The sequence below is a fragment of the Sorex araneus genome, chromosome 6 (genome assembly GCF_027595985.1).
Source record: "Sorex araneus isolate mSorAra2 chromosome 6, mSorAra2.pri, whole genome shotgun sequence".
Taxonomy (NCBI): domain Eukaryota; kingdom Metazoa; phylum Chordata; class Mammalia; order Eulipotyphla; family Soricidae; genus Sorex; species Sorex araneus.
The window spans coordinates 100,059,546-100,087,367 of NC_073307.1; the positions used below are offsets into that span (position 1 = coordinate 100,059,546).

Genomic DNA, 27,822 nt, shown 5'->3' on the forward strand with positions numbered 1-27,822 from the left:
GCCCCGCCCAGGTGGGCGGGGCCCAGGGCCGCCCTGCCGGATTGGCCGGGCCGGCGCGGGCGCGGTTCCGGGGGCGGGGCCCGGGGCCGCGCTGCCCGATTGGTCGAGCCGGCGCGGGCGCGGTTCCAGGGGCGGGGCGCCGCCCGCAGTGCCCGGGCCCGGCCCCGGGGAAAGTGACAGCGACGGCGGCCGCGCCGGGCCAGCGTGGGCTCTCGGAGCCCCGGCTCTCTCTGGGGGCTGCGCTGGGGCCACCCAGAGTCCGACAGCGCCCACTCCCTAGACTCAGAGCTCTGGAAGTCAAGTGCGCGGTCTCCTGGTAGGGAGTGGCAGGACGGGATCAGCGTTCAGATGAGTTTGGGGGATAGTGGCGAGAACCACGTCGTCCCGAGGCCCCTGGGGAGTGCAAGGGGACCGAGTGCCACTGACGAAGACATGTCTGTTGTGCGCCACCTCTGAGTTATATTCAAGTCCTCCAGCTGGAGTCCGGATCCCGCTGCGGGGACCCACAAGTCCTCCCCGCTAGCCGCCCCCACCCCAGAGGACTCACACCTGTTTGCCTGTCAGAGGGGTAGGTTTGGGGGCACAGGGTTTCATCACCAGGACCACCAAAAACAAACAAACAAAAGTGGGTCTGGGTTTGTGCTCTCCAGCTGGCTCCTTCCAGCTCCTCCAGGTTCTGGGGCCATTCTTCTGACTTCTGTCACTGTCCCCATCACAGTGACTCTGACTTCTGTCACTGTCCCCATCACAGTCCTACCGGCCAGCTCCCCCTGGCCTTGCACCAGGGATGCAGAATGGCCACAGGCCCTCATGACCCAGTTCTAGGAGATACACCCCTTGGCCAGCCCAGATGTGTGGGCAATTCCAAGCCTCTTCTGCAGTGGGCCTCACATGGTCCCACCCTTCAAAGAGCGCACAGGAGCTGCGGAGGGAGCACTGGGCCAGCACCCCACAGCCCAGGCTGCTCCCTCACGCCCCGCGCCTCCAGCCACACTCAACACAAGGATCCTCCTGCCACCCGCCGCTCACCAGCCTGGCCCCCCACAGACAGACGCAATCCTTCCCTCTTGAGAGTCTTACCAATCCCTCCTGCCTTGAACACACAAATAGGACCCTTGTCCAGCCAGTTTGTCTTCTGGATTTTCTTACCCACCCCGCACATATTTGTCCACCCCAAGGGAGCCTGAACCACTGGTCCCTTGTGGCCTGGGGCCAATGCACCCAGGGAGACTGCTCCACTTTGGGGCATTCTTGCTGTGATTGTTTGGTTTGGAGGCCACTGGAGTCAGAAATCAAACCCAGGCCTCCCGCATATAAAGAGCTAGCTCAGTCCACTCTCGGCATTTCTTTTGTTGTTGCTGTTGTTTGGGGCCCACACCTGGTGCTGCTCAGGGGTTACTTCTGGCTCTGCACTTAGGAATTACCCCCAGTGGTGCTTGGGGACCAGATAAGGTGCTGGGCATTGAATTGCATGCAAGCCAAGCGCCCTATCCACTGGACTCTCGCTCCTGCCCTACTGTTGGCATTTCTGCCAGAGCTGTGGGGCCTGCCATTGCTGCCCACCAGCAGCTCCCAGGTGGGGTGAGATAATGTTGGGGCCTGTGGACAGTCAGAGCAAGGAGCATGAGCTGCATGAGGCAGGAACCGTGGATACACACTGGGGTCTGTTCTAGCCAGGCTCTGGCACCACCCGTCCCCCATCTCATGGGCAAAAGAACCACAGGCTGGTGGTGCAGACAGGGTGTGGTGTTGTTTGGGAAGGCTCGGAGCCACACCTAGCAGTGATCAGGGCTCACTCCTGGCTCTGTGTTTGGGGGTCATTTCTGAGTCCTGGCAGTGCTCAGCAGACCACGTGTGGTGCCAAGGACTGGTGTTAGCCACATGCAAGGCCAGCGCTCTGCTCCCCAGGAATATCTCTCCAACCTCTAGTGCAGCTGCTGTGAAGGAGAAGTTTGGCGAATGACCCCCTGCAGACAGGCCCTCGCTGGTTTTCATGACGGCAAGCCACTAATGCAAGCACACTTGTTCTTTGGGAAGATGGTTCTGGGAGTCCTGTGGGGGACAGAGTGCCGGGAGGTGTGGCAGCCTGAAAAGAGGAGAACTGCTGCAGAATCCAGCCACCCTGGGGCCCTCCCCCTGCACCCCTGTCTTGCCTGTCCTTGCAGAACTGCCACGTGGGGTGTCCTGCTCTCCCTGCACCCCACTTGTTCCCCAGACCACCACTCCCCAAACTCTCCTGCAGATCTGCCTTCTTCGCTGCTGCAGGTCCCTGAGCCTGGAGGCTCAGCCAACACACCTGCCCGGCTGGCCTGCTAGCTCCCTGCATGGGCAAACTGAAGGGCTGATTCTCCCACACACCCCATCTTCAGCCTCCCGCCCAGCCTCGACTCTCTCTGAGCACCCACTGTCCCCCACCTCCACTAGCTTCCTGCCGGCCCGTCCTGCTGGGGGGAACGACAAATGTGAGTGCACTTGTCGGCTTATTCATCTGGACAGTTCCAGGAGCTCCCTGGCATGAGGCAGGAGGGACAGCAGGCCAGGGTCCTACAGTGAGCTGCTGAGGGATGGGGCAGAAGGACAAGAGCTGGGTCAGAGATACTCAGAGAAGGCAGCAAGCACGCATCAGTGCTTGTGTCTTGGCAAGGATGGTCCCCTCGCAGAGGCACAGAGCAGCACTTTCTGCCAACAGGGGTCCACAGATCCGTAGAGAACCATGGAGACCTGTGTCTGCCTCAACACAGATCCGTAGAGAACCATGGAGACCTGTGTCTGCCTCAACACAGATCTGTAGAGAGCCATGGAGACCTGTGTCTGCCTCAACACAGATCTGTAGAGAACCATGGAGACCTGTGTCTGCCTCAACCAGAATTTCCACTTTCCAGGAAGTGAGTCAGGGCATGGCTGTGAACACGTGCAGAAAGACACGGGCTCCTGATAAGACTGTCAGTAGGGGACACAAGTTGTCCCACGAGTCCTCAGACCACACGTGACCTAGGTACATGTACCTGCTGGACCCTTACACACACACTGCAGGGGGCCATGGCCAGATCTGCGCTGTGAACCATGAAGGGAGGTCTCCCTTTTCACTGTGTCCACTATGTTTCGGTTACTGAGTGGTAAGTTTCCTACTAAACTATCTTTTCAATTCTCAAGAGGTTGAGACTTTTTTTTTGAGCCCCGCTCCCTCCATGATGCTCAGGGGCAACACCTGGTTCTTCACTCAGCTATCACTCCTGACAGTTCTTGGGGGAACATCTGGGATTCTAGGGATGAAACCTTGGTCAGTCACATGCAAGGCAAATGCTCTACCTGCTGTACTATCTCTCCAGCCCAAGAGTTGAGATTTTTTTTTTTCTTTTTGGGTCATACCCGGCGATGCACAGGGGTTACTCCTGGCTCTGCACTCAGGAATTACTCCTGGCAGTGAACAGGGGACCATATTGGATGCTGGGAATCGAACCTGGGTAGTCCGCGTGCAAGGCAAACGCCCTACCCGCTGTGCTATCACTCCAGCCCGGAGATTTTTTTTCTTTTTAGGGACATGGTTGCCAGGGGATCTTGCCAACTGAAGACGGGTCCTGGAAATCCCCTTAAAAACAAAGCTGCTCCCCTCTGCAGACACTTGCAGGGGAGGTTATAAATACGGCCTTCGACACAGCTGAACCTGCTGCCACCCCTGCACCCACTTCTCCACCTAGGAGAAAGGGCTGAATGAGGCTCCAGGACCGTGTCACCAGCCACACAATAAGAGGGTCCCAGATCCGAGACCTGCTCATCCCAGCAGAAACGCTCCACCCGCACTAATTAGAGCACTGGGCGGACCCTTCACTAGCCCCGCCCCAGGGACAGCCCCCTCTCCATTCTTCCCACTACCAGGACAGGCACCTCACACCCAGGCTCCTCCCTGACACGCCTCCCAGGGCAGACACCTCACCAGGCTTCCTCAACTCCGCCCCACCCCAGGCTCCTAACCCCGCCTTCCAGGTAGGCCCCGCCCCGAACACCCCTAACTCCGCCTCCCAGGAAGGCCCCGCCCCAGGCTCCCTCAACCCGGCTTCTCAGGGCAGGACCAGCCCTAGACTCCTCCTAACCCCGCCTCCCAGCCAGGCCCCGCCCTAGGCTCCTCCTAACCCCTCCTCCCAGACAGACATGCCCCGCCCTAGGCTCTCCTAACCCCTCCTCCCAGACAGACAGGCCCGGCCCTAGGCTCCTCCTAACCCCGCCTCCCAGTCAGGCCCCACACTAGGCTCCTTCTAACCCCGCCTCCCAGACAGACAGGCCCCGCCCTAGGCTCCTCCTAACCCCGCTTCCCAGGCTCCCCGCTCTAGGCTCCTCCTAACCCCGCCTCCCAGGCAGGCCCAGCCCTAGGCTCCTAACCCCGCCTCCCAGAAGGCCCCGCCCTAGGCCCCCTAACCCCGCCCCCAGACAGGCAGGCCCCGCCCTAGCCTTCTCCTAATCCCGCCCCCCAGACAGGCAGGCCCGGCCCTAGCCTCCTCTTCCCCCGCCTCCCAGGGAGGCCCCGCCCCCTCCCGCCGACTACTTAGCTGGGCAGGTGCGGTGTCCCGCACAGCAGGTCGCCGCTGACCCTCTGACTCTCTTCTCGCTTCTGGACCCACTTCGCCCGGACAGCAGGGACGGCAGACACGCACCCAGGTCCCACCTGCCCAGGTCCCAGCGCGAGGGGCGAACGGCTCGGCCCGCCATGACCCGGCTGACCGTCGCGCTCGCTTGCATCAGCCTCCTGTGCCTGCAGCTACCCGGCACGCTGGCCCGGGGCCGGGCGCGGCCACCCGTCAAAGACAGGTGAGAACTCTCGGCCCTCCCCCGAGCTTGGCCCAGAGCCCTGCAAACCCTCTCCCAGCCCCCGCGCACGGCAGCTTCCCGCCCCTTCCCCGCCCCCATCCTACCCTCTAGCCCAAGGCCAGCCCCCTGCCTTCAGCAAACTGGGGCTGGGGTCCCGGCCCTTCACTTGCCCTCCTGGGCACTCCCTCCTCCCACTGGCTGAGCAGCTCCCACCTGTCCACCCTCACAGCCGCCCCCCAAGGGCTGGAGGTCGTCGGGGTCTGGGTCCCTCTTGTCCGGGGAGGTGTGGAAGAGTGAGATGTGGCCACACAGATGGCCAGCAGCAGGCCCAGTTCTACAGGGGCACTGGGGGCTGGGAGGAGAGCTCAGAGAGAGACCGACCCCTGGCGCTGAGCCAGCAGTGGCCCCAAAATAGATGAAATAGATAGAGGGCTCTCTGGTGCAGGGTGTGGCTGGAATGATGCACGCACACAAGTGTGTTCGACAGGATGGCGAAGCCGGTCCTCCACAGAAATAAATGGCTGAAATAAATAATTAAGTTGGGGCCTGGGCTTCCCCTGGCCGAGCTCCAGGCTGTGTGTGGGGGTGGGGGCAGCAGAGCCCAGATCTGTGTGCAGGCCGGGGGGGCTCGGGCCCTGAAAGACTGGTTCACTTTCCCCTCTCCGTCTACAGGAAACCTCCAGCCAGGACCCCTCCCAGCGACCCCCAGGCCCAGCGGCCTGCAGCTCGCCCTACAGTCTGGAGACTCCAGAAGGCACATCCACAGAGGAGTGGCCGCCTGGCCCCCAGCACCGTCCACCCTGCCCGGGGTGGTCCCCGCCGTCACCATCACCACAGCCCCTCGGTCCCCCACCGTCCCCGAGCCCAGCTCCTGCGGGTGGGCTGTGTGCTGGGCACCTGCCAGGTGCAGAACCTTAGTCACCGCCTGTGGCAGCTCTTCGGGTCGGCCGGCCCTCGGGACTCAGTCCCCGTGGACCCCAGCAGCCCCCACAGCTACGGCTGAGGTGCAGCCTTCTCCCCTGCCCAGCCCAGCAATGCAGACGGCAGAAACTCACGCAGCAGTGCTCGGCCCCCCAGGGGGCCCCCCACCAGCCCTAAGCAGCCGTGGGCACATAATCCCTCACCCACGGGTGGATGCAGGCAGAACCCACCCACCGGCATGCCCCTGGGCTGGGGGGATTGTCGAGTGCTGAGCGGAGGCAGAAGGGAGCTTCTGAAGAAGGGGTCTGCTCCAGGGCTGCCTCTGAACCCTACGGCCACTCCAGGCAGCCAGGACCCGGACCCTGACCCGCGGCATCCTGCACCCTGTGCCCCCACCCGCGCCTGAAGCCTGGCGGGGCTGCCCACAAGGCCCTGCCCCAAGCCCCCCGCCCGCCCTTCCCTGCTTGCACCCCTGATCCCCCCACCCCGGGCAGCCTGGCGAGAAGACTCGGAGACTGGGGGGCTGTTGCCGAGGGCTGCGGGAGGTTGGACAGCACCCCAGGGCCCAGGACCCGCGCCTCCTCAGTAAACGCGAGCTCGCTGCGCTGCCGTCTGTGTGCTGCGTCTCCCGCGCCCGCCAGCAGGGGGCGCCGGCCTCATCTCAGCGCCGCGGGCACAACCTCAGGCCCCTGCCTGCGGCTCCGCAGTGCCCCCAGGCTGGGCGGCTCTGCGCAGCCTCCCACTCGCTCTCCCGTGGTCACCTTGCTCCCACCTGCTCTGGAAAGGTCAGGCAGCTCCTGTCCTGCCGGAGCCACAGGAGGCAATCAGGGGAGGCTGCCTGGGGGAGGCTTGTGGGGGAGGCGGTGGCCAGGGGGCTGGGAGGGAGCTCACCGCCTGACAGCTGGGGCCACTGAAGGACAGATCAGGAACTCAGCTGGCCAAGACCTCGCCAGGCTTGCAGGTGGCCGGGGCAAAGTTCCGGCCCGGTTGAGGGCTGCATGTTCCCTAAGTGGGCGGTCCCCAACACCGCACCCCCCACCCGTGCCATCCAGCACCTCTGGATCCCGACCTGAAGAGGGTGGGGGCTGTGGCTGGGTGGCCTTGTGGGTGCGGCTCTGCACCCGCCATCTCCCAGTCCCCCACCTACCCCCTACCCTACACCTGCAGCACCAGCCCCCACGCCAGCACCCCTGCCAGCACCCCTCTCTCACCCCATCCCCCACCTCCAAAGCTTCAGGCAAACAGCTGCTCTGAGGGGGTTGGAGGGTCCTGAGGGAAGGAGGCAGGCGGCCCATCTCCACCCCTCAGCTCTGCTTGGGGATCATTCACGTGTCCTAGGGGCAGGGGCTCTGGGCCGCCACTCTGCAGGAGAGCACAGCAAAGGGACAAAAACGCACGTCTGGCAGGGTGCCGCCTTACGTGCAGCCCACAGGATTCAATCCCTGACCCCCATGCGGTCCCCCAGGAGTTGATCTCTGAGTTGGAGCCAGGACTAAGGCCTGAATACCATTGGGTGTGGCCCTAAAACAACAAGAAATGTGTTTTTAAATCCTGAGCACTGAGCACTGCCAAAGATTGCTCCTGAGCAGAGCCAGGAAGAGACCCTGATCACCACTGACTGGGTGTGGCCCCAGAGCCACAAACACACACAATCATGGCACCGGAGTGAAAGTACGAGAGAGAGCACAGCGGGAGGGCAATTGCCCTGCATGTGGCTTGACCCAGGTTGGATCCGCAGAGTCCTGTATGGTCTCCTGAGCTTTCAGGAGGAATTCCTGAGTGCAGAGCCGGGGTATCCTCTGAGCACTGCCAGATCTGATCCAAAACCCAAAATAATAATAATAATAATAATTATTATTATTATATAAAAATGAGAACAAATGCAAATAACAAAATGGAACGGAGACGAGGGAAAATCAGCAAGCGTTATCCCTGTGGGAAAGGCCAGGGGCCGGCTGGAGCTGAGCAGACTGTCGGGCTGCACTCTGCCATTCTATCATTATAAATGTCTTTAGGCTGCAGAAAAAGGGGGGGAGGGGCATTGGCTCACACCTGGCAGTGCTCAGGGGTTCGTCCTGACTCTGCACTCGGGAATCACTCCTGACAATGCTGGGGGCCTAGCTGGGGTGCTGGGATGGGGCCTGGTGCGTTGGCACACACCCTACCTGCCGGCATATCTCTCCAGCCCTGACCGGGGCCACTCCTGCTGATGTTTGCCTGATGACAGCCTGGCACTGCCCTGAGGGCACACCAGGGCCTGGCACATGCAGTGTGTGGCCTCCCAGTAGCTCCACATCCCTGCTCCCAGTGTGCCGTTTATTTTAGTTCATTTCTGGTGCAGAGGCCCTACACCAGCAGCACTCAGGGCTTACTCCTGACTTTGTGCTCAGGGGCTACTCCTGGCAGCACTCTGGGGGCCCTCTGTGGTCCAGGCTGGCCACACACAAGGGCAGGGCCTTACGCCTCTGCTCTCTCTTTGACCCAGTTTACCATTTTATTTTATTTTTTAAATTTATTTAGTTTGATTTGGGGTCACACCCAGTGGTATTCAGGGGTAACTCCTGGCGCTGCACGCAGAAAGCTCTCCTGGTGGTCTCAGGGCTCCATATGGGGTGCTGGGGATCAAACCCGAGTCAGCCATGTGCAGGGCTAGTGCATTATCTGGCTGGCCCCTTCGTTTTGGATTTTGTTTGTTTGGGACCACACCTGGCGGTGCTCAGCACTTGCTCCTGGAAGGGCTGTGGAGACCGTATTTAGTGGGAATCTAACCTGGTTCTGCTGCGTGCAAGACAAGCACCCCACCTGCTGGGCTCTGGCTCCCAGCTTGCCATCTTAAAGGGGGGCCGGCCCCCACTTTTCCGGGGGTCTGCAGGAGCATCTGTGGCAGGAATGCTCCTGAGTCTGCCTGGCACTCTTGGCAGGGCCCCTGCCTCCCCGGGCACTCCGACCTTCCTGACCTGACATGCCCAGAGACCACCTGCTGGGCAGGGGGCATGCTACAGGCCCACCAGCGACACGTGTGTGTGGTCGAGTGATGTGACAGAGCAGAGAGAAGGTCAGAGAAAGACCCTCCTGATCATCCCCCACACTCCTGCCACACCCAGAGGGGGAGCGTCCTGGGAATTCGGTTTCCTGAGCCCCCTGCCCTCGGTATCTGATCACAGGCTGGCCCACCTGCCCCACAGGTCCAGGCAAGTCAGCCTGAGTGCCTACACATTTCCACGCCCCCGCAATCGCTTGTGGGCTGTAGACCCCCAGCAAGCTCCGCTGGGGTGGGCAGGGCTCGGCTCTGAACAGACGCTCCCTGCCCAGCCCCCCAGAGCCGGTGCCAGTTTCTTTGGCCTGAGACACGGCTTAGCCAACTGTGCTCCGGGCACGTGCTCTGCATGCAGGAGGCCCATGTTTGATCCCTGGTACCACATGGTTCACCGAGCACCACTGGGAGTGACCCCTGAGCACTGGCAGGTGTAGCCCCCAAGCCCAGCAAGCATCTTCCTTATTAATAAGTGCCCACCCTGCAGAACCCCAGACCTCAGGGGTCTGCAGCACCCTCTGGGCAGGCTCCCGTAGCCTGGTGGGGTCAAAGCCCCAGAGGCCAGAGGGAGCCTGGGACCAGGGGGGCAGGGAGGAGGCCCACACAGGAGCTGCGTGGTGCTGACACATTAACCTGCTGAGGTCGGGCGGAGGGTGGATGGTCATTCATTAGCAGGAGCCAAGGTCAAGGGGCTGGGAGGCGCCTGCGCTTATGTAAGGGGCGGACCTATATAGGGTCTGGTCCGGCCGCGCCTCCTGCACTCCAGCCGGACCCTGGCAAGATGAAGGTGGCTGTGGTGAGTGACCCAGACAGCCCAGAGGGGCCTCCACTGACCACTGTCCTGGTGGCTGCAATTCCATGGACTCTGCCAGCTGACTCCCACAGCCCTTCCTTCTAGTCAGGGCGCTCTGTCCTCCCGTGGCGGTCAGCTGGTCAAAGGCAGACCCAGGCTCCTGGGCCCAGTGCTGGGAGATGTGGGTGCCGGGAGGAGGAGGTGTTGGAGAAGGGGGTGCCGGGAGGGTGGGTGCTGCCTGCTCCCCAGCTGCTGCGTCCTGGCTGCGCGCTGCCTGGGGGCAGGCATGTGGTGGTCATCTCCTCTCAGATAAGGACCCGAGAGCCAGATGCTGCATACCAGTAGGCCATGAGCTCCTGGCCGCCTCTGGCACGGCCTGACCCCCACTTGCAGCCTGTCCCCAGGAAGTCCTCGTTCCCTCGAGGCACGGTCACCAAGGCGAAACTGGTTTTGCCCCCTAACCAGGGCCCAGACCCTTCCCTGGTCTACCGGCCTGATGTGGACCAGGAGGCGGCCAAAGACAAGGACAATTTCCGGAACTACAAGGTGAGTCCCACCCTACCCCGAAGGTGCAGGGGCTGCCCCGGGGCCCTGCTTGCTCTGGGCCCCGGGACAGCCTGGGTGCTGGGGAGGCCGGGCCCTGGGGGACGGGCTGGCTGCTGCCCCACTAACCCTCTGGCCTGCAGTCTGGCCCGCTCCTGGACCGTGTCTTTGCCACCTACAAGCTCATGCACACGCACCAGACAGTGGACTTCGTCCGCAAGAAGGTACCGGCACGGCCAGCGCTGCCACCCGGGGCCTGGGGGCTGCAGGGGGCTGACCTCTCCCTCCCTGGCACAGCATGCCCAGTTCGGGAGCTTCTCCTACAAGAGGATGACGGTGCTGGATGCTGTCGACATGCTGGACGAGCTGGTGGATGAGTCGGACCCCGACGTGGACTTCCCCAACTCCTTCCATGCCTTCCAGACGGCAGAGGGCATCCGCAAGGCCCACCCCGACAAGGGTGCGACCCTGGGGCCACTGTGGGGGCGGGGAGGCGGGACGGCCCCTTCTCGGTCCTGAGCAGACCCTCTGTCCCCAGACTGGTTCCACCTCGTCGGCCTCCTGCACGACCTGGGGAAGGTCCTGGCTCTCGCAGGGGAGCCCCAGGTGAGAGAGGGGCCCTGCGCATCTGGGGCAGGGCGCTCAGAGCTGGGGGCAGGTCACCCACCCTGACCCTGTCCCTCCCCAGTGGGCCGTGGTTGGAGACACCTTCCCTGTTGGCTGCCGGCCCCAGGCCTCGGTGGTCTTCTGTGACTCCACCTTCCAGGACAACCCTGACCTTCAGGACCCTCGATACAGGTGCCCCTCCCCACCTGCTGAGACCCCCCCAGGACCCCCCTCCCCACCCTCTCACCCCCATCTGTCTCTCCTTGCAGCACGGAGCTCGGCATTTACCAGCCACACTGTGGGCTGGAGAACGTCCTCATGTCCTGGGGCCATGACGGTGAGCCCTGCTAGGGAGGGGGTCCGCGGGTCCTGCCCCTGGGCTCCTGGTGGTGACTCCCTGTCTCCCACAGAGTACATGTACCAGATGATGAAGTTCAACAAATTCTCCCTCCCACCGGAGGTAGGTTGGGGTAGGGCCAGCGGGAGGCCGGGAGCCCAGCCCAGCTCCAGGGAGACTGTCCCTACTGACCCCTATGTGCCCCCAGGCCTTCTACATGATCCGCTTCCACTCCTTCTACCCGTGGCACACTGGCGGCGACTACCGGCAGCTCTGCAACGAGCAGGACCTGGCCATGCTGCCCTGGGTGAAGGAGTTCAAGTGCGTGACCAGCACCCCGACCACACACACAGGGCAGCCCTGCCGGGAGGGCGGGGGGCGTGGCCAGGGCGCTGGAGGGCGTGGCCAGGGCTCGGGTCCAGGTGCCGTGGCTTCTTACATCCCTGTTGGTCCTGACGTTTGCAGCAAGTTCGACCTCTACACCAAGTCCCCCGACCTTCCTGATGTGGAAAAGCTGCGACCCTACTACCAGGGGCTCATTGACAAGTACTGCCCTGGTGTCCTGCGCTGGTGAGGGACCCGCCTGCCTCCACCTCGGCCCTCTCACGTCCACTTCCCCCGTCAGCACCACCCCCCTCCCGCCCCCTCCCAGGGTCACTCTACCCCCGGACAATAAAGAGTTTGCAGCAGTTCCTGAGTGTTACCCTCATTGGAGTGGAGTGTGCCGTGACACAGGCAGGCGGGCGGGCAGCCACCAGACTCCGCTTCAGGACCCAGTTTCCCTCTTCACCCCCACAGCCACAGTCCCCAGAAACATGAGTAAGGGCTGTGAGGGGTCGCGTGGGAACAGACCCCTGCTGACACGAGCAGACCCACCTGTGCAGACCCTCCCCTCCTGCCTTTCCTTTTTTTTTTTTTTTTTGCTTTTTGGGTCACACCCAGCGATGCTCAGGGGTTACTCCTGGCTTTGCACTCAGGAATTACTCCTGGCGGTGCTTGGGGGACCATATGGGATGCCGGGGATCGAACCCGGGTCGGCCGCATGCAAGGCGAACGCCCTACCCACTGTGCTATCGCTCCGGCCCCTGCCTTTCCTTTTGGGGGGCCCCTCCCAGCAGTGTGGGGGATCATGTGGTGCCAGGAATCAGTCTGAATTTCCTTCACGCAAAGTCAGTGTTCAGCCCCGGGAGCTGTGCCTGGCCCACCCTCTCCTGTGGCTCATGTCAGCTGCGTCACCCTCACACTGCAGGGTGGTGTGGTCTGGTCTTGAGCCCAAAGGCTTCTCGTCTGTTCTAACGAGATCTTCCCCGGTGCTTCCTGGGAGTGATCACCAAGCCATGAGCTCAGTGAGGTTCGAGTTTGACCTACTGGAATGAGAGTGTCCAGTGGTGAAGTCACAGGGGGTGGAGTCTCAGTGACGATGCACACACGGGTGGTGATGTCACAGGTGGTGGTCAAGGCAATGATATCACAGGTGATGGAGTCATGGGTGATGAGAACTCAGATGTTGTCACAGCTGCTGGCCCTGGAGTGAGCAGAGGCCCCTCGGTTTCTCACTGTGCCTGTTTCTGGGTCGGGCCGAGTCGCCTATCTGCTTGTGTCAGGAATGGATAGGGTCAGCGCAGCCATGCTCACTTCACATCTCTCACACGTGCTCAGGGGACTGTGCCATGTTGGGGATGCCAGGGGCAAAGCTAAGCTCAGCTCTTTGAGCACCCCTGGCCCTTCTTTGGTTTTTGTGTTTTCTGTTTTTTTTTTTTTTTTTGTATATGGGTGCCACACTCAGCAGTGCCCAGGGGTTACTCCTGGCTCTGCACTCAGGAATCACTTCTGGCAGTGCTGTGGACCACATGGGATGCCAGGCACCGAACTCAGGCCGGCTACATGTCAGGAAAGCACCCTGTCTGTTGTCCTATGGCTCCAGCCCCATGTTTTTTTTTTCTTTTTGCTTTTTGGGTCACACTTGGCGATGCACAGGGGTCACTCCTGGCTCTGCACTCAGGAATTACTCCTGGCGGTGCTCAGGGGACCATATGTGATGCTGAGAATAGAACCCAAGTTGACTGCGGGCAGGGCAAATGCCCTACCCGCTGTGCTACCGCTCCAGCCCCTCCAGCCCCATTCTTGAAATCATTATTCACTGCCACTGTATCACTGTCATCCTGTTGTTTGTCGATTTACACAGGTGGGCACCAGTAACGTCTCTAGTACACTCAGCCCTGAGATTTTAGCAGCTTCTTGTTACTCGTCTTTCCCAACAGATTGGAAGCTTTCAGGGCCAGAGAGCTAGTATAGAGGGTAGCGCACTTGCCTGGCTTGCAGCAGACCCAGGTTCCATCCCTAGTGTCTCCTATGTTCCCTGTGTGGAGTCAGGAGTAAGCCCTGAGCACTGCTGGAAGGGCCCCCCTTAAGGGAACAAATATGAATTGGGGGAGTGGGAGGAGTGACAGCCTTAGGGCATCTGCTTGCAGATGGCTAGTCTTTTCAATCTCTGACATCCCATATGGACCCCTCATTTGTGCTAGGACTGATTTCTTTAGTATAGAGCCTGCAGTAAGCCCTGAGCACTGCCGGGATGGCCCCCAAACATATTCATATCACTGTCACTGTGATCACTGTCATCCCATTGCTCATCAGTTTGCTCGAGTGGGTACCAGTAATGCCTCCATTGTGAGACTTGTTGTTAACTGTTTTTGGCATATTGAATACACCACAGGTAGCTTGCCAGGCTCTGCCATGTGGGCGAGGTACTCTTGATAGCTTGCCAGGTCTCCGAGAGGGGCAGAGGAATCGAACCCGGGTCCACCGAGGGCAAGACAAACACTGTATCCGCTGTACTATGGCTCCAGCCCTCAACATATTCATATACATGTATATATGTGTTTTTATGTATACACATATATGGATATGCAGCACTGTAGCATTATATGTAATATGTATATTTACATATGTCATGTCATATGTGTCGTATGTAATGGATCTATAAGTACATACACACATGTATAAATTAGGCCAGAGAGAGCTCAGGGGGCTGAGCACACCCGTCACTCAGATTTAGTCTTTGGCACTGGAAGGATAAAAGGAGTAACTCCTGAGCACAGAGCCGGGTGTGACCCGAAAACAAATACGAAAGGGGCCAGAGGGATAGCACAGTGGGGAGGGCGTTTGCCTTGCACACGACCAACCTGGGTTCGATCCCTGGCATCCCATATGGTCCCCCAGCACTGCCAGGAATGATTTCTGAGTGCAGACCTAGGAGTAACCCCTGAGCATCATCGGGTGTGACCCAAAAGCCAAATAAATAGCTTGCCTTTAAAAAGAAATACCACTAAAATGTACATCTGTGGGAGTGGAGAGCTAGCACAGGGCTTACAGCGCTTCCTTCCTCAGGTCCAATTCCCGAGACCACATGTCCCTGAGCATGGCCAGGGTCACTCCTGAGCAAGAACAAGCCAGGAGTATGGCCCCCATCAGGTGAGTCTGTGCCCCAAGTGCATGATCCCCCGTGATGCGTGATGGACGTCCTTACGCCAGCGGAGAACAAGCACAGAAGGACACGCTCAGTTTCCCTCCTCCCAGGCGCTCCCACACCCACCGCCAGATGTCAGCAGGGTGGCAATGAAGGGAGTCAGGACTCGGCCCGAGTGCTGCCACGGGGAATGGAACGTGGCGATTCAGCTGCCCCAGAATCAGTGAGCCACAGAAAGGCCAGTTGGTCCCACGTGTCAGCTCCGAGGCTTCCAAAGAGAAAGCAGAGAGCCCATGAGGCCCTGGCTCACGGACGCCCCACGGGAGGCCAGGTGGCACCCCCAGCCCAGCACGGTGACTTGAGCTTTCCCTGCCCTCACGGCACCTGCACACGGAAGACACCAGTGTGGCATGACGTGGGGAGGTGTGGGATTCCCTCACAAAAGGCAGAAACAAGCCCTGAACACACGCTCAGGGAGAACAGCCGCCATGGGGCCCACCAAGGGCTGTTTCTAAATTGGAGTTCAGGTGACGCGGGCACAGGGGGGCTCAGGTTGGGTATCAGCGTCCCCTCAGCCTCCAAGACCCTCCACCATTGTTCTGTCCCTCATTCGAAAGCTGGGACCTGGGCCTCTGCGTGCCAGGCCTGGCACTAGTCCTCTGACCCAGGGCTTCTTCTCCCACCCGCCCAGTCCACCCTTCCAGGGTCACAGGTGCCCCTGCAGCTCAGAACCCAAGCAAGGCCCATGGCCCACGCCCGGGGGTGCCCGGGCTGTGTCCCGACAGACAAGACAGCAGGAGGGAGCTGTTCTCCTGAGCTCTCGGTCCTAGGGCTCCAAGCCACTGACCATGTGGCCCGTGATGCCACAGGCAGGCCTGACCCACGGTCCTCAGGGGAAGGAGCCCAGGCAGTGGCCAGTATAAAGACGCCTTTATTGGTGCGTGGGTCCGAGAGCTGGGCTGGCAGGACCCCTCGGCTCCATGCCGGGGACCGGGACTCCAGACCTTGTGGTGGAGGCAGGGAAGCGGGTCCCCAATTCTAATGCCCAAGCTCGGGGCCGTGCACCACCATCAGGCCAGAGTGGAGAGTCCAGGGGCACCCAGCACAGGGGCAGCCCACGTGGGACGGCAGCACCAGCTGCCTAAGGCACTATGGCTCATGGCCAAGACCTGAGCTTTCAGCCGGCCCTCCAGGGCCAGGCGGTGGACACTGGGCTACTTCTTCTTCCGGGAGGCCCGGGACCGTAGGCTGCCGCTCTCGGGTGCTGGAGTTGCCTGCTTGCCGGCACTTCCCGAGTCCTTCTTGGGGGACAGCTGGGGCTTCTCCTCGCGGGCAGGAGGGGAGGGGCAGGCAGAGCGGGGGCCCCAGAGGGCCTGAGAGATCCTGAGGGCCACGGTGGCAGCAAGGAGCCCCCAGAGCAGCGTGGGGGTGTCCAGGGGTGTCAGCTGCTCCCGTACCCAGTGCAGGCTCTGGGCCAGGGTGTTAGCGGAGCTGCGGACCCGGGGAGGGCTCTTGTCCTGTGTGTGGGGGGGACAGGTCACTGGCAGGCAGGCGCAGCCACCCACCCCCAGGGCCGGCCGTCACTACCTGGAGACCGAACTGTCTGAGCAGCGTGTCCAGTGTGGGATCCCCGAGGGTCACGGCCGGGAAGAACTCCTCCACCCACTGCCTGCGCCACCACCTCCTGCCACGGGACCGGGAGTTCAGGTCACGGCGGGAAACCGGCCCTCTAGGCGACCCCGGCCCCCAGCCCCGTGGGCCTTACTTACCGCTCCTCCCCCGGCTGTGAGAACCAGTATTTGTACCGCTGGGCCCGCAGGTAGGTGGGCGGACGCTGGTGGAAAGGGTACCTGGCTGGGTGGTTCTGGATGAGGCGGATGACTGGATGGTTGGAAAGCAGGGGTGAGTGCGGGAGGCTGCCCTGCCTACCAGCCAAGCCCTCCCACAGGCCCCGGCCACCCGGCCACACCTGGCTCCTTGCCCTGCAGCAGGCGGTGCACGAGGCTGGTGAACCAGGGGCTGTGGGTATGTGGACCCAGGGCTGCGAACCACATCTGCCAGTCCAGGCGCGGCTGGTGTGGCGTCACGATGGGGGGCAGCTGGCTCACGTTCCCGGGCTTGTACATGAACTCCACCTCCTGCGGCAGGAGCCTGTCAGCACCAGCCGGACCTGCGTCCCCCCTGCCCCCCAGCATGCCACACTGGGGAAGTCACCGTCCACTGGTGCCCATCATAGCTGCCCTCCAACACCACTTCGGGCCGCCCGCCCACACCGGTCATGCGGCGGAAGAGGCCGTAGGAGCTGGAGAGCTGCAGGTGTCCCACCGAGTTGAAGAGGCGGTGGGCGCCCGTCCAGAGGCGGCTGTGGCTGTCCGGCTCCACGTAGGAGTACGGCACCTGGCGGCAGCGGGGAGACTCTGCTGGACTGCTCCCGCCCTGCTGCCACCCTGCCCTTCCTCCCTGCCAGGAGCACCACGCACCAGGCTGACCGTGAACAAGGCCACGGTGGCTGCACCCACGACGCATAGCTCAGCGGCTGTGACCAGCTTTGGAAGCCACCCTCGCACCTGCGTCCACCTGGGGGACCCAAGGGTGGTGAGGCCCCATCATGCACAAGTCGTCCTACTCCTGTGCCCTCCCCCCTCCTCCTCGGTGTCCACCTACCTCCAGAGGGCAGTCAGCAGCTCCCAGGTGAGTGAGGCCGCCCCCAGCCACATGGTGGGCACGGTCACTGCCTTCAGCCACTGGAAGAACTGGTGGAAGGTGAAGGCTGTGGAGACCGACATGTGAGGGAGGGCCTATCCTGCACCCTGGCCTTGGAGCCGCCCCCAGCACTCACTGGTCCTGGACTCCACGCTGCGCCGCTCCCAGTCCACCTCCAGGCCAAAGCAGCACACGGTGCCGTAGGCCAGCAGGCCGTAGACGCCCAGTTCCAGCAGCAGCCCCAGTGCGGCCAGCACCATCTTGGGCCAGGCTGTGGGCGAGAGTGGGGCAGGGTCTGAGGGTTCATGGCCAGGGGAGGGCCAGGGTCCTGGGGTGAGGCGGCTGGTCGTGGGGGTCAGGGAGGCTCTCACAGGCGGGCGTCCTCCTGCGGCGATTGTGGTTGCCCTGGACGGCCAGGTGAGCATCGTCCAGGAGGGCAGTGGTGAGCACCAGCGTGAGGAGGTTGAAGAAGTTGTAGTTGCCGGTGATGATGATCAGCACTTGGAGCAGGACCTGGACACGGGGTGGGGGTGGATCTGTGCTGAGCCTGGGCCTGGCTCCTCCTGCACACCCTAGGTCTCTCCCGCACACCCCAAGTCTCTCCCGCATACTCCGAGTCTCTCCCGCACACCCTGAATCTCTCCCACACACCCTAGATCTCTCCTGCACACCCCGAATCTCTCCCACACACCCTAGGTCTCTCCCGCACACCCTGAATCTCTCCCACACACCCTAGGTCTCTCCCGTACACCCCGAGTCTCTCCCGCACACCCTGAATCTCTCCCACACACCCTAGATCTCTCCTGCACACCCCGAATCTCTCCCACACACCGTAGGTCTCTCCCGCACACCCTGAATCTCTCCCACACACCCTAGGTCTCTCCCGTACACCCCGAGTCTCTCCCGCACACCCTGAATCTCTCCCACACACCCTAGGTCTCTCCCGAACACCCCAAGTCTCTCCCGCATACTCCGAGTCTCTCCCGCACACCCTGAATCTCTCCCACACACCCTAGGTCTCTCCCGCACACCCCAAGTCTCTCCCGCACACCCTGAATCTCTCCCACACACCCTAGGTCTCTCCCGCACACCCCAAGTCTCTCCCGCATACTCCGAGTCTCTCCCGCACACCCTGAATCTCTCCCACACACCCCGAGTCTCTCCCGCACACCCTGAATCTCTCCCACACACCCCGAGTCTCTCCCGCACACCCTGAATCTCTCCCGCACACCCTGAATCTCTCCCACACACCCTAGGTCTCTCCCGCACACCCTGAATCTCTCCCACACACCCTAGGTCTCTCCCGCACACCCTGAGTCCCTTCCGCACACCCTGAGTCCCTCCTGCACACCCCGAGTCTCTCCCGCACACCCTGAGTCTCTCCCGCACACCTTGATCCTCGCACACCCCCACCTCTGTTTGGCACCATTCCATGGCCCTCCTGGATTTCTCCCCAGATGGTCCCCTCAGCCAGCCCTTCCTCTTCCACAACGGCCTGTTCCCCAGGCTCATCTTCATACCCATCTCCCCCCCCTCCTCCCCCCGGTCTTCTCGAGCAGCACCTGCGCATGGGACCCAGCGGCTATGCTGTGGGCCACATGAGCTGTCCCCTGGCCCACCTGGGAGTAGAAGGCAACCAAGCGCAGGCGGCGGATAGGGGCAAAGAACAGCAGGGGCATGGCCACCTCGATGAGGAAGGTGGCCACAACGCTGAGCTTGTGCAGCCACACGGGCAGGTGGTGGGCATACCAGGCGGCAGGTGTGGGCAGGCACTGTGTCTCGTAGTGGTAGGTGAGCGCTGCGGGCACACAGGGGCGTCAGACCCGGCGGGCCACCCAGGGTCCCCCAAACTGCCCTGTGCCTCCACCAGAACCCTCACCGGTGAGCCCCCACCATGTGGGGCAGCGGCTGGTCAGCTTGACCACACCCGAGGAGAACATGAGTCTGAAGAGCAGCCAGCGCACCAGCCAGAAGGGGAGGTCCTCGTGTGGCGCGGCCCCTACTAGCCTGACCTGAGGGGCCTGCTTGCGGTGGGGGGGTCGCCACAGGGGGGCCACCAGCGCAGCCAGGAAGCCGGTTTCCAGCAGGAGGGAGTCCCTTTGGGGAGCAGGGGCGGAGCCCTCAGACTGCTCCTGGGGGACAGCAGAGACAGACACCCCCCACCTTCCCTGGGCAGTCCCGTCACTCACCACTGGAAGTAGAGAAACACCTGTCCCACCTGCCGAGAAGGGTGGTCAGGGGAGGCGCGCTGGGGTGGGCAGGGCAGGGTGCGGGCAGACGGCAGGCACTAACCTGGCAGGCCGACAGGTAGGCAGCCCAGAGCAGCAGGTAGGTGAGGAGGTGGCGCAGGCGTCGCAGCAGCAGCGCGCCCAGGGCCAGCAGCGCGCCCAGCAGGCTCAGCAGCTCCAGGCCCTGCGCGGTGTCCAGCCCCAGCAGCGGCGCCTCCCACAGCAGCGTCGGGGTCTCCCACAGCTGCCTCCAGCGGCCCTTGCCCTGGGGTCGCAGCATCCTCCGGGCGGGCAAGATGCCGTCGGCGCCATAGAGGCCTGGGGGAGGACAGGTCAGCGCGCACGCGGCCGAGCGACCTCAGCCCCGGGACGTCGCCCGCAGGGCCAGTTCCCACCCGCGTGGGAGGAGGCCGCGCCCCAGCCTCCTCTGGGCGAGGACGGGCGCCCAGGCCGCCGGAAACCCTGATCCCCGCACGGGGCCTGGACCCCCGTCCAGCGCCGGCCGCGCCGCGGCGGGGAGCAACGGGAGAGGCGGGAGGGCGCGGGGGTGGCGATTCCCGCCCTGGGCGCCCTCACCAGGGATCTGCATGTAGAGGGAAACAAAGGCGAACATGAAGACGGCGGCCACACCCTGGAGGAAGAGCTGCTGCGGGAGCCTGGAGCCCGCCATGTCCGCTACGCGGCTCCGGGGCAGGACCGCGCCGGCAGGGATCCCGCCCGCCGGGACCCCGCCCGGGCCCGCCTGTGGCCCCGCCCCTGCCCGCCCCGCCCAATCCGGCCTGGGCGCTCAGGCCTACGCCCCGCCCACCACGAATTCCCGCCTCCTTATTTACATCAGCCCGGCCCCGCCCACACCCGGCATTCCGACCTGGGCGCCCACTCTTTGGCCCCGCCTGCCGTGAATTCCCGCCTTCTTATTTCCCCACATCTCCGCCCAATCCGTCCTGGGCGCCCCGCCCACACCCGGCCCTCCGGCTTGGGCGGCCATTCTTTGGCCCCGCCCACTATAATTCCCGCCTCCTTATCTGTATACGACAAGGCCCCGCCCACACCCCATCCCGCTCCCTCCGGCCTCACCGCTCCGCCCACATCCCGCCCCTCCGGCCTGGACGCCCACTCTCTGGCCCTGCCTACCCTGAAACCCGCCCCTCATTTGCATCTCCCCGCCTCACGCCGTGTCATAAGTGTGCGCGGGCCGCCCGCAGCGTTGTTCCTGGGCGGGAACAGCAAAATGGCGCCAGAGCTGGTGGCGGGCTGAGCGCGAGACTGGCGCCCCGTAAAGCCGGCCCCGCGGCCCCCGGGCCGCCGCTGCCCCTCCCGGACATGGAGGACGTGGAGGCGCGCTTCGCCCACCTCCTGCAGCCCATCCGCGACCTCACCAAGAACTGGGAGGTGGACGTGGCGGCGCAGCTGGGCGAGTACCTGGAGGAGGTGCGCGGGCGGGCGGGCGGGCGGGCGGGTGGGGGCCCGGCCCGGGGGGCTCCGAGCCGCGCCCCGGCCGCCCGCGCCCCCCGGGCCGCCCGCGCACAGCTGTCAGCGCGGGCGGGCGGGGCGCGGGGCCGGGCGGGCCGTCTGCGCCGGGGGCTCGCGGGCCTCCAGCTGCGTGTCGTGTCCCCCCGGGCGTGACGTCCGCCGGGCGCCGCTGCGGCCCTCCGCGGGCACGGCCGCTGCCCTGCCGCCTTCTCTGCATCCTCTGCTGCGCTTCCGCACCTGCTTTGGGCCCGGGGAGGGGGCCCGCGGCAGAGCACCTCTCTGTACGCTGGGGGTTCTGGGCGCCCTCCTGCCGTGCTCAGGGCTTGCTCCTGGCTTTGTGCTCAGGAATCCTGTGTGGTGCCAGGGATCCTTTCCAGGTTTGCCATATGCAAGGCACGCGCCCTACTCACTGTACTGTAGTTCCTGCTCGCAAGTTTTAATTTTTGCTACAGCAAAATGCAAATTATGTTTCTTATTTTCACCAGCTTGCAGGTGCCGAATGTTGAGAACCGCTGTCTGCCCTGATAAAGGGGTTATGTCCATAATTTTGTGTTTGTTTGGGGCCACACCCAGCGGTTGCTTAGGAGCTACCCTAGGCTCTGACTCGGGAGTAACCCTGCCCGAGCTCATATGGTAGGGTACCCCATGTGGTGCTAGCGATGGAAACTGGGTCTGCCACCTGCAAGGCAAGTGCCTTCCCTTCTCTGCAATCTCTCAGCCCCTAGTCTGTTATCTTTTTTGGGGGGGTGTGTGTTTGGGGTGCTCAGAGTTTACTCCTGGCTCTGCACTCAGGAATTACTCCTGGCAGTGCTCGGGGGACCATATGGAATGCCGCGGATCAAACCGCGGTCAGTCATGTGCAGAGCAAACGCCCTCACTGCTGTACTATCGCTCCAGCTCCCCAGACTTAGTATATTTAAAGTGAACTCTTTGATGCACAAAGTAAATTCTAACCTTCCTGATCTCAGCTAACAGCATCACTGTGAAAGCCAAGGGCTGTTCTTGGAAGCCCCACACCCACACACCCCCTCCTGTCAATTATACCCCAGCTTCTTCAGCTGCGGGCTGTGTGACTTTAGAGACAGCTTTTTAAAAATATTTTTTATTTTGGGTCACACCCGGCAATGCACAGGGGTTACTCCTGGCTCATGCACTCAGGAATTACTCCTGGCGGTGCTCGGGGGACCATATGGAATGCTGGGAATCGAACCCGGGTTGGCCATGTGCAAGGCAAACACCCTACCCACTGTGCTATCGCTCCAGCACCCCCAAGACAGTTGTTTTAAAATAAATTTATTTATGATTTACTATTAGTAAATATTTGATTTCTGTACCTGCCTCCTGTGCCTGCACCAGGTGAAAAAGGCTGCGAGGAGAAAATGTGTACAAACCCGAGTCAGTCGCAGAATCTCTCGCAGACCTGTCTCCGTTTCTCTGCTCAGATCCTTGTGAACCTGAGGCACCCAAGTCCTTTGGCCTGCCACTTCCTCTTCAGAAAAATAAAGCACTTCCCTTCCTCTGGAAGTTACCTTCTTTGGTGCAGTACCCTCCCTTTGTCCCCTGCCAAGGGAAAAGGAAAGTCTCAAGCAGAGAATGCAGGAAGGGGCCTGCTTGCGGTGGGGTAGGATGGGCTGCAGGGGGTGCGGGTGATGCCCACACGCAGGGATGCAGTGTGGGGAGGAGCAGGCAGGCTGGTGCATGTGAGTGGGGTGAAGGGAGGGAAGGAGCGGAAGCCCTGGGATCTGCATTCCGGTTTTGGGAGGGGCGGTTTGACTTCAGCCAGGCCCAGCTCTTCAGCTCGGGCCCTCAGACCTGGCACCATCGCAGTCTGTCCACAGTCAGCCCCCGTCCCTGTGACTCGTCCCCCCTCCCTCGGGAGTGGGTGTATACTGCCGCCCCCTTCCGGGTCCCCACAGGGCTCGCTTTCCAGGGCATGGCTGGGGCAGCTGGGGTGCAGGGAAGGTCCTGCGTTCCCGCCGCTCCTCTCCACACAGACAGGGCAGCTGGGAGCTGGGCAGAGTGCTCAGAAGAACAGGGAGGGCTCCGGAGCGCAGGGACGGTCAGCTGGCCAGGGGCTTGCAGAGCTGCTGGCCTGTGGCCGACTGATATTCCAGGTTCCAGGAGCTGCTGGGGGCATCGAGGTAGGGGGCGCTCTGACACTTCCTGGGCTTCTCCCCGCTTGCAGGGAGCTTCTTCCTGCTAGGGTCCAAGAGGGTAGGCTGGAGTGTGCGTGTGGCGCCTCTTGCTGGGGTCTTCCCGAAGGGAGCTGCCTCCTGGGCAGTTGGGCCTCTCCGGGGGCCTCGGGTCACAGGATGGAGAAGTTGGGACCCGCTTCCCCCTCCAGGGAGCCCAGAGGCCCTGCAGACCTCTCAGGTGGCCCGCCTTGTGTCTCGCAGCTGGACCAGATCTGCATTTCCTTTGACGAGGGCAAGACCAGCATGAACTTCATCGAGGCGGCACTCCTGATCCAGGGCTCCGCCTGCGTCTATAGTAAGAAGGTGGGCATCTCCCTCCCGCCCCGCCACTCCCTGCACCAGCGCATGCTTGCAGGGGGTTGGTGAGCCTGCCGCGTGGGCAGGAGGCCGCGGGGCTTTGTGAGAGCCCAGGTGTCATAGGGTCAGCACTGTCCCTGTGGTGGTCCCCGGGTCACTCGGGCTCCCGCTTCATTGCTCTGGCCCAGTGGGTGCCGTTAGCTGTCACAGTGAGCCGTGGAGCCTGCAGAGTGGCACAGTTGAAGGCATGTGAGCTGGGCCATGGGCTGTGGGACTGAGGAACACAGATGTCCCACATGGTGGTTGCTCGCTCTGGGGCGCCTGAGCCCAGAAACTCGTAAATGAGCAGCTTGGACCTTACCTGTCGCAGACTTGACTGAGCTATGTGCACTGGATCCAGCGGCTGTAATGGGGCTGCAGGCAGCGTGGGCCCCCAGTTTTCTGCATCGTATTGGTCCTGCAGAGGTCAGGGCAGAGGAGGCTCTGGTGCTGGGGGCACAGGCTGGGCCAATGCCAGCGCTTGGCCTTCCTCTTAGAGGCCGGCGCCCGTGTCCCGGGGTCTCATGGATGTTGGGTGGTTCTGGAGGAAACAGCTGATGTCACGCAGGCTGCAGCCTACAGTGTGAGCCTCAGGGACTCCATCGGATTCGGAAGTGGGGTGCAGCGGCTGCCCTGGGGGGGAGGGTGCAGGAGGTGGAGCTCAGGGCCTGGTGGGCGCCCTGCGGTGCCCTCAGTGCCCAACTCTGCTCCAGGTGGAATACCTGTACTCGCTGGTCTACCAGGCTCTGGATTTCATCTCTGGGAAGAGGTGAGTAGGGCAGGGCTGGCTGAGCCCCGTCTGCTAGGTGTGGATGCCTTGCCCTGACGCCTTGCCTGGGGCTCTCTCTCAGGCGGGCCAAGCAGCTCCCCTCGGAACAGGCGCACACGTCCAGTGGGAGCCTCCCCTCTGGGGCCTCCCAGGAGGTGGAGGATGAGGTGAGACTTTCCTCAAGGTGAGGTTTTTTTAATCTGGGCGCAGCTTAGGGCGCCAGAGAACAAGAGTCCATCAAGGACCCCTAAGCACGGACTCAGGTGAGGGTTCTGGATGCGGGGTGCTGCCTGCTGGCTGGCCCCGCCCTGAGCCACCTGCCCCCACAGTTCCTGTCACTGGACGACCTCCCGCACTCCCGGACCAACTTGTACCTGCGGACCGGCCAGGAGCCTACCGTGAGTGCCTGGGAGGGAGGGCATGGGCAGAGCCACTCCGGGGTCCATGGTGGGGCGACGCCTCACCCAGTGTCCCCCAAACAGGAAGTGCTCATCATTCCACTCCTGCCTATGGCCCTGGTGGCCCCCGATGAGCTGGAGAAGAGCCAGCACCCACTGTACAGGTATGGGCCGAGGGGGGGCCGGACAGGTGGGGGCTGAGCTGGCGGGGTGCGTCTCTGAGCGGGGCTGTTCTGCCAGCACAGCTGTCAGGGAGAGACCCTGGCCAGCAGGAAGGACTACCGGATGAACACGAGCACCCCGAACCTCCAAGGCTCCTTCATGCTGGAGCCCACAGGCCTGTGCCAGGAGACCCTGGGAGAGCCGCAGGGTGAGATGTGGACAGGGACAGGGAGCTTCCTGGCTGCCCCCTCCAGGGCGCAGGGCCTGACCCCGTCTGTCCCCTCCTGTCCCAGAGGCCGGGCAGGTCGAGGAGCAGCCCATGGACGTCTCTCTGTCTGCGAGCCCTGCCCCCGGCCCTGTACTCAGCTGCTGCCAGGACCCAGGTGAGAATACTAGCCCGGCCTGGGCACCCCTGAAGTGTCTCCTTGGCTCGGGCCCACGTCCAAGGCAGCATGTCAAGGAGGCTGGGGGCGGGGCTGGAGCGAGTAGGGCCTTTGCCTTGCACACAGCCGACCCGGGTTCTATCCCCAGCATCCCATATGGTCCCCTGTGCATCGCCGGATGTGACCCAAAAGCAAAAAAAAAAAAAAAGGCCGGGGGCAGCCCCAGGCTGCTGTCTGGTCTTGGACCAACCCTGCACTCGCCCCGCTGCCTAGGTCCTTCCCTGGATGCTCAGATGCCCGGCAGCAATGGGGGCGAGGACGAGGATGCGGGCTGGGGGGCAGAGGCCCCCTCCCCTGAGCCTCCCCTGGAACCACAGGAGTCTGGGAGCCCACGGCAGGTGAGCAGGCAGGGCAGGCTGCTTCCGCTGGGGCTACCTCTCCCTTCCCTGGTCTCCTGAAGCTGTGGGGTATCCCCATGTCCACCCCATGTCAGCCTGACTCTCAGGGACCAGGGACAGACCCCAGGGTCAGTCTTGGCCACTACAGAGGCCGAGTGGGGTAGGCAGGCCTGTGGGTGTAAGCAAGAGTCCTTCCTGAGGACTCTGAGGACAGAATCCTCTTGAACTCCTCCAGGCCTGGTTGAGCTCCCGGGGTGCCCAGGGCCTTGGGTGGGGGGAACCCCAAGACTCTTTTCCTTGCAGGACACAGCACAGCCCCGGAAGTACCTGCTGCGGGAGAGGCACAAGGCGCTGGAGCCCGTGTCCCGGCTGAAGGTGAGGTCCCAGGAGGACTCCTGTCTGCCCAGAGATGGGTCCCCTCCCCCACAGCACGTGTCCATCCCTGCGTTTCGAGGGGTGCTGGGGACCACCCCCACAATGTTTGCTGTGCTCTGCAGGAGACCCCAGACCCCTGGCAGAGTCTGGACCCCTTTGACTCCCTGGACTCAAAGCCCTTCAAGAAAGGTAACTGGGAGTGGAGTGCCCTTGGCTGGCACGTCTGGAGGGTGGCGGTGTGTGGAGCAGGTGGTTCGGCAGCATCAACAGTCACTGCCCCTAGGCCGGCCCTTCTCTGTGCCCCCCTGTGTGGAAGAGGCTCCAGGGCAGAAACGCAAGAAGAAAGGCACTTCCAAGCTGCAGGACTTCCACCAGTGGTACCTGGCTGCCTGTGAGTGGGGATGCAGGGAGGTCCCCGTGTGCCCATGGGGGCTCTGCCCTCAGAGGGTTCAGCCTTGCACTGCCTCTCACAGACAATGACCACGCTGACGCCAGGAGGTCCCGGAGGAAGGGCCCATCCTTCGCAGGTGAGGCCGCAGCCCCGAGGTGGGTGCAGGGAGGAGCCTGCTGGGTCTTCCTGCCCTCAGCCAGGGGGCAGCGGGACAAGCGTGCTCACGGGCCCACTTGCAGACATGGAAGTCCTATACTGGAAGCACGTGAAGGAGCAGCTGGAGACCCTCCGGAAGCTGCAGAGGCGGCAGGCAAGTGCCAGCCCTGTGGGCCCCGCATAGCCCCAGGGTGGCGGCTAGCCCCTCATGCGTGTCCATACACCCTGCAGATGGCTCCGCGCTGGCTCCCCGGGACCGAGGAGGGGCTGTGGCCCGTGGAGGAGGACCGGGAAGAAGACTCCTCAGAGGACCTAGGGGCCGCAGGTAGGTGCTGCGTGCCCGGCTGGAGGGCAGGGACCCTGCGCTGCTGGTGTGCCCCAGCTGGGCTCTCTCCCAACAGATGACGACCTAGAAGCCGCGGAGTATGCCGAGTCTGAGGGCGCAGAGCCTGAGGAAGCCATAGACCTGAGTGAGCCTGGGTGTGGGCTGCAGGCTGGGGCTGGAGAGGGGCCAGGCTGGGGGGGTAGTTGGCGGTGAGCGGCCACAGCTACAGCTCCAGCCACACCTTCCCCAGAAGCAGATGCCATGCCCGCGCCGCTGAGCTACGAGGAGCTGGTCCGCAAGAACGTGGTAGGTAGGGCAGTGGGCGGGCGGGCACCAGGGGAGGCAGCCCAGGCAGAGGCTGCAGCCCCTTCTCCCCTAGGAGCTGTACATCACCTCCTCCCAGAGGTTCGTCCACGAGACAGAGCTGGGCCAGCGCATCCGAGACTGGGAGGACAGAGTGCAGCCCCTCCTCCAGGAGCAGGTAGGGGCCGGCGCACTAGGCCTCGCACCCGTCCTCCTGCCTGGGGCTTGCCCAGAACCTGGCCTTCCTCTTGCAGGAGGAGCGTGTGCCCTTTGACATACACACATATGAGGACCAGGTGGTCTCAAGCTTCAGCCAGCTCAACCAGTGGTGCCCCTTTGCGAAGCTAGTGGCTGGCCAGCCTGCCTTCGAGGTGTGCCGCTCGATGCTGGCCTCCCTGCAGCTGGTGAGTGGCCCTGGGAAGGCGGGTGGGAGGAGGCTTGTGCCTGGCCTCTGACACCTCCTTCCTGCAGGCCAACGACTACACGGTGGAGATCAGCCAGCAGCCCGGCCTGGAGGAGGCTGTGGACACCATGTCCCTGAGGCTGCTCACACAGCAGAGGGCGTACAGGCGCTTCCAGACCTATACTGCCCCTTCCATGGCCCAGCCCCAGGCTGGACCCCCCTCCCCTGCTGGGTCCCCCTCCCCTGCCATGAGTCCCTCTGGCCCAGCCTAATAAAAGTGTTGTTACCGCATCTCCCCCAAGCTGCTCTGTGCAGAAG

General features: G+C 62.9%; 4 protein-coding genes across 4 annotated transcripts; 3 read left to right on the plus strand and 1 right to left on the minus strand.

Annotated features, from left to right (window-relative positions):
- Positions 1-4,548: 4,548 nt before the first annotated feature.
- Positions 4,549-6,217, plus strand: ADM2 (adrenomedullin 2). Its single transcript, XM_004610777.2, has 2 exons — positions 4,549-4,803; positions 5,476-6,217. Exons 1-2 carry the CDS (start codon positions 4,703-4,705, stop codon positions 5,804-5,806), a joined length of 432 nt encoding a protein of 143 aa, XP_004610834.1. The 5' UTR covers positions 4,549-4,702; the 3' UTR covers positions 5,807-6,217.
- Positions 6,218-9,539: 3,322 nt separating this feature from the next.
- MIOX (myo-inositol oxygenase) lies at positions 9,540-11,611 on the plus strand. The gene is made up of 10 exons (XM_004610584.2): positions 9,540-9,554; positions 10,017-10,097; positions 10,238-10,318; positions 10,392-10,554; positions 10,633-10,700; positions 10,783-10,892; positions 10,970-11,037; positions 11,111-11,160; positions 11,246-11,358; positions 11,503-11,611. Exons 1-10 carry the CDS (start codon positions 9,540-9,542, stop codon positions 11,609-11,611), a joined length of 858 nt encoding a protein of 285 aa, XP_004610641.1.
- Positions 11,612-15,420: 3,809 nt separating this feature from the next.
- On the minus strand, positions 15,421-20,179 carry LMF2 (lipase maturation factor 2). The gene is made up of 14 exons (XM_004610585.2): positions 20,014-20,179; positions 19,502-19,755; positions 19,399-19,427; positions 19,089-19,306; positions 18,829-19,007; positions 17,581-17,722; positions 17,346-17,480; positions 17,171-17,276; positions 16,987-17,083; positions 16,721-16,903; positions 16,476-16,644; positions 16,276-16,387; positions 16,094-16,190; positions 15,421-16,023 (listed from the first exon to the last, which is right to left on the minus strand). Exons 1-14 carry the CDS (start codon positions 20,105-20,107, stop codon positions 15,721-15,723), a joined length of 2,118 nt encoding a protein of 705 aa, XP_004610642.1. The 5' UTR covers positions 20,108-20,179; the 3' UTR covers positions 15,421-15,720.
- Positions 20,180-20,619: 440 nt separating this feature from the next.
- On the plus strand, positions 20,620-27,810 carry NCAPH2 (non-SMC condensin II complex subunit H2). The gene is made up of 20 exons (XM_055142584.1): positions 20,620-20,868; positions 23,307-23,408; positions 24,155-24,210; positions 24,293-24,377; positions 24,540-24,608; positions 24,693-24,772; positions 24,854-24,978; positions 25,064-25,153; positions 25,427-25,551; positions 25,855-25,926; positions 26,049-26,115; positions 26,210-26,317; positions 26,400-26,453; positions 26,557-26,627; positions 26,705-26,798; positions 26,875-26,943; positions 27,049-27,104; positions 27,178-27,279; positions 27,356-27,505; positions 27,573-27,810. The coding sequence occupies exons 1-20, from the start codon at positions 20,761-20,763 to the stop codon at positions 27,774-27,776; spliced, it is 1,887 nt and encodes a 628-aa protein (XP_054998559.1). The 5' UTR covers positions 20,620-20,760; the 3' UTR covers positions 27,777-27,810.
- Positions 27,811-27,822: the final 12 nt, after the last annotated feature.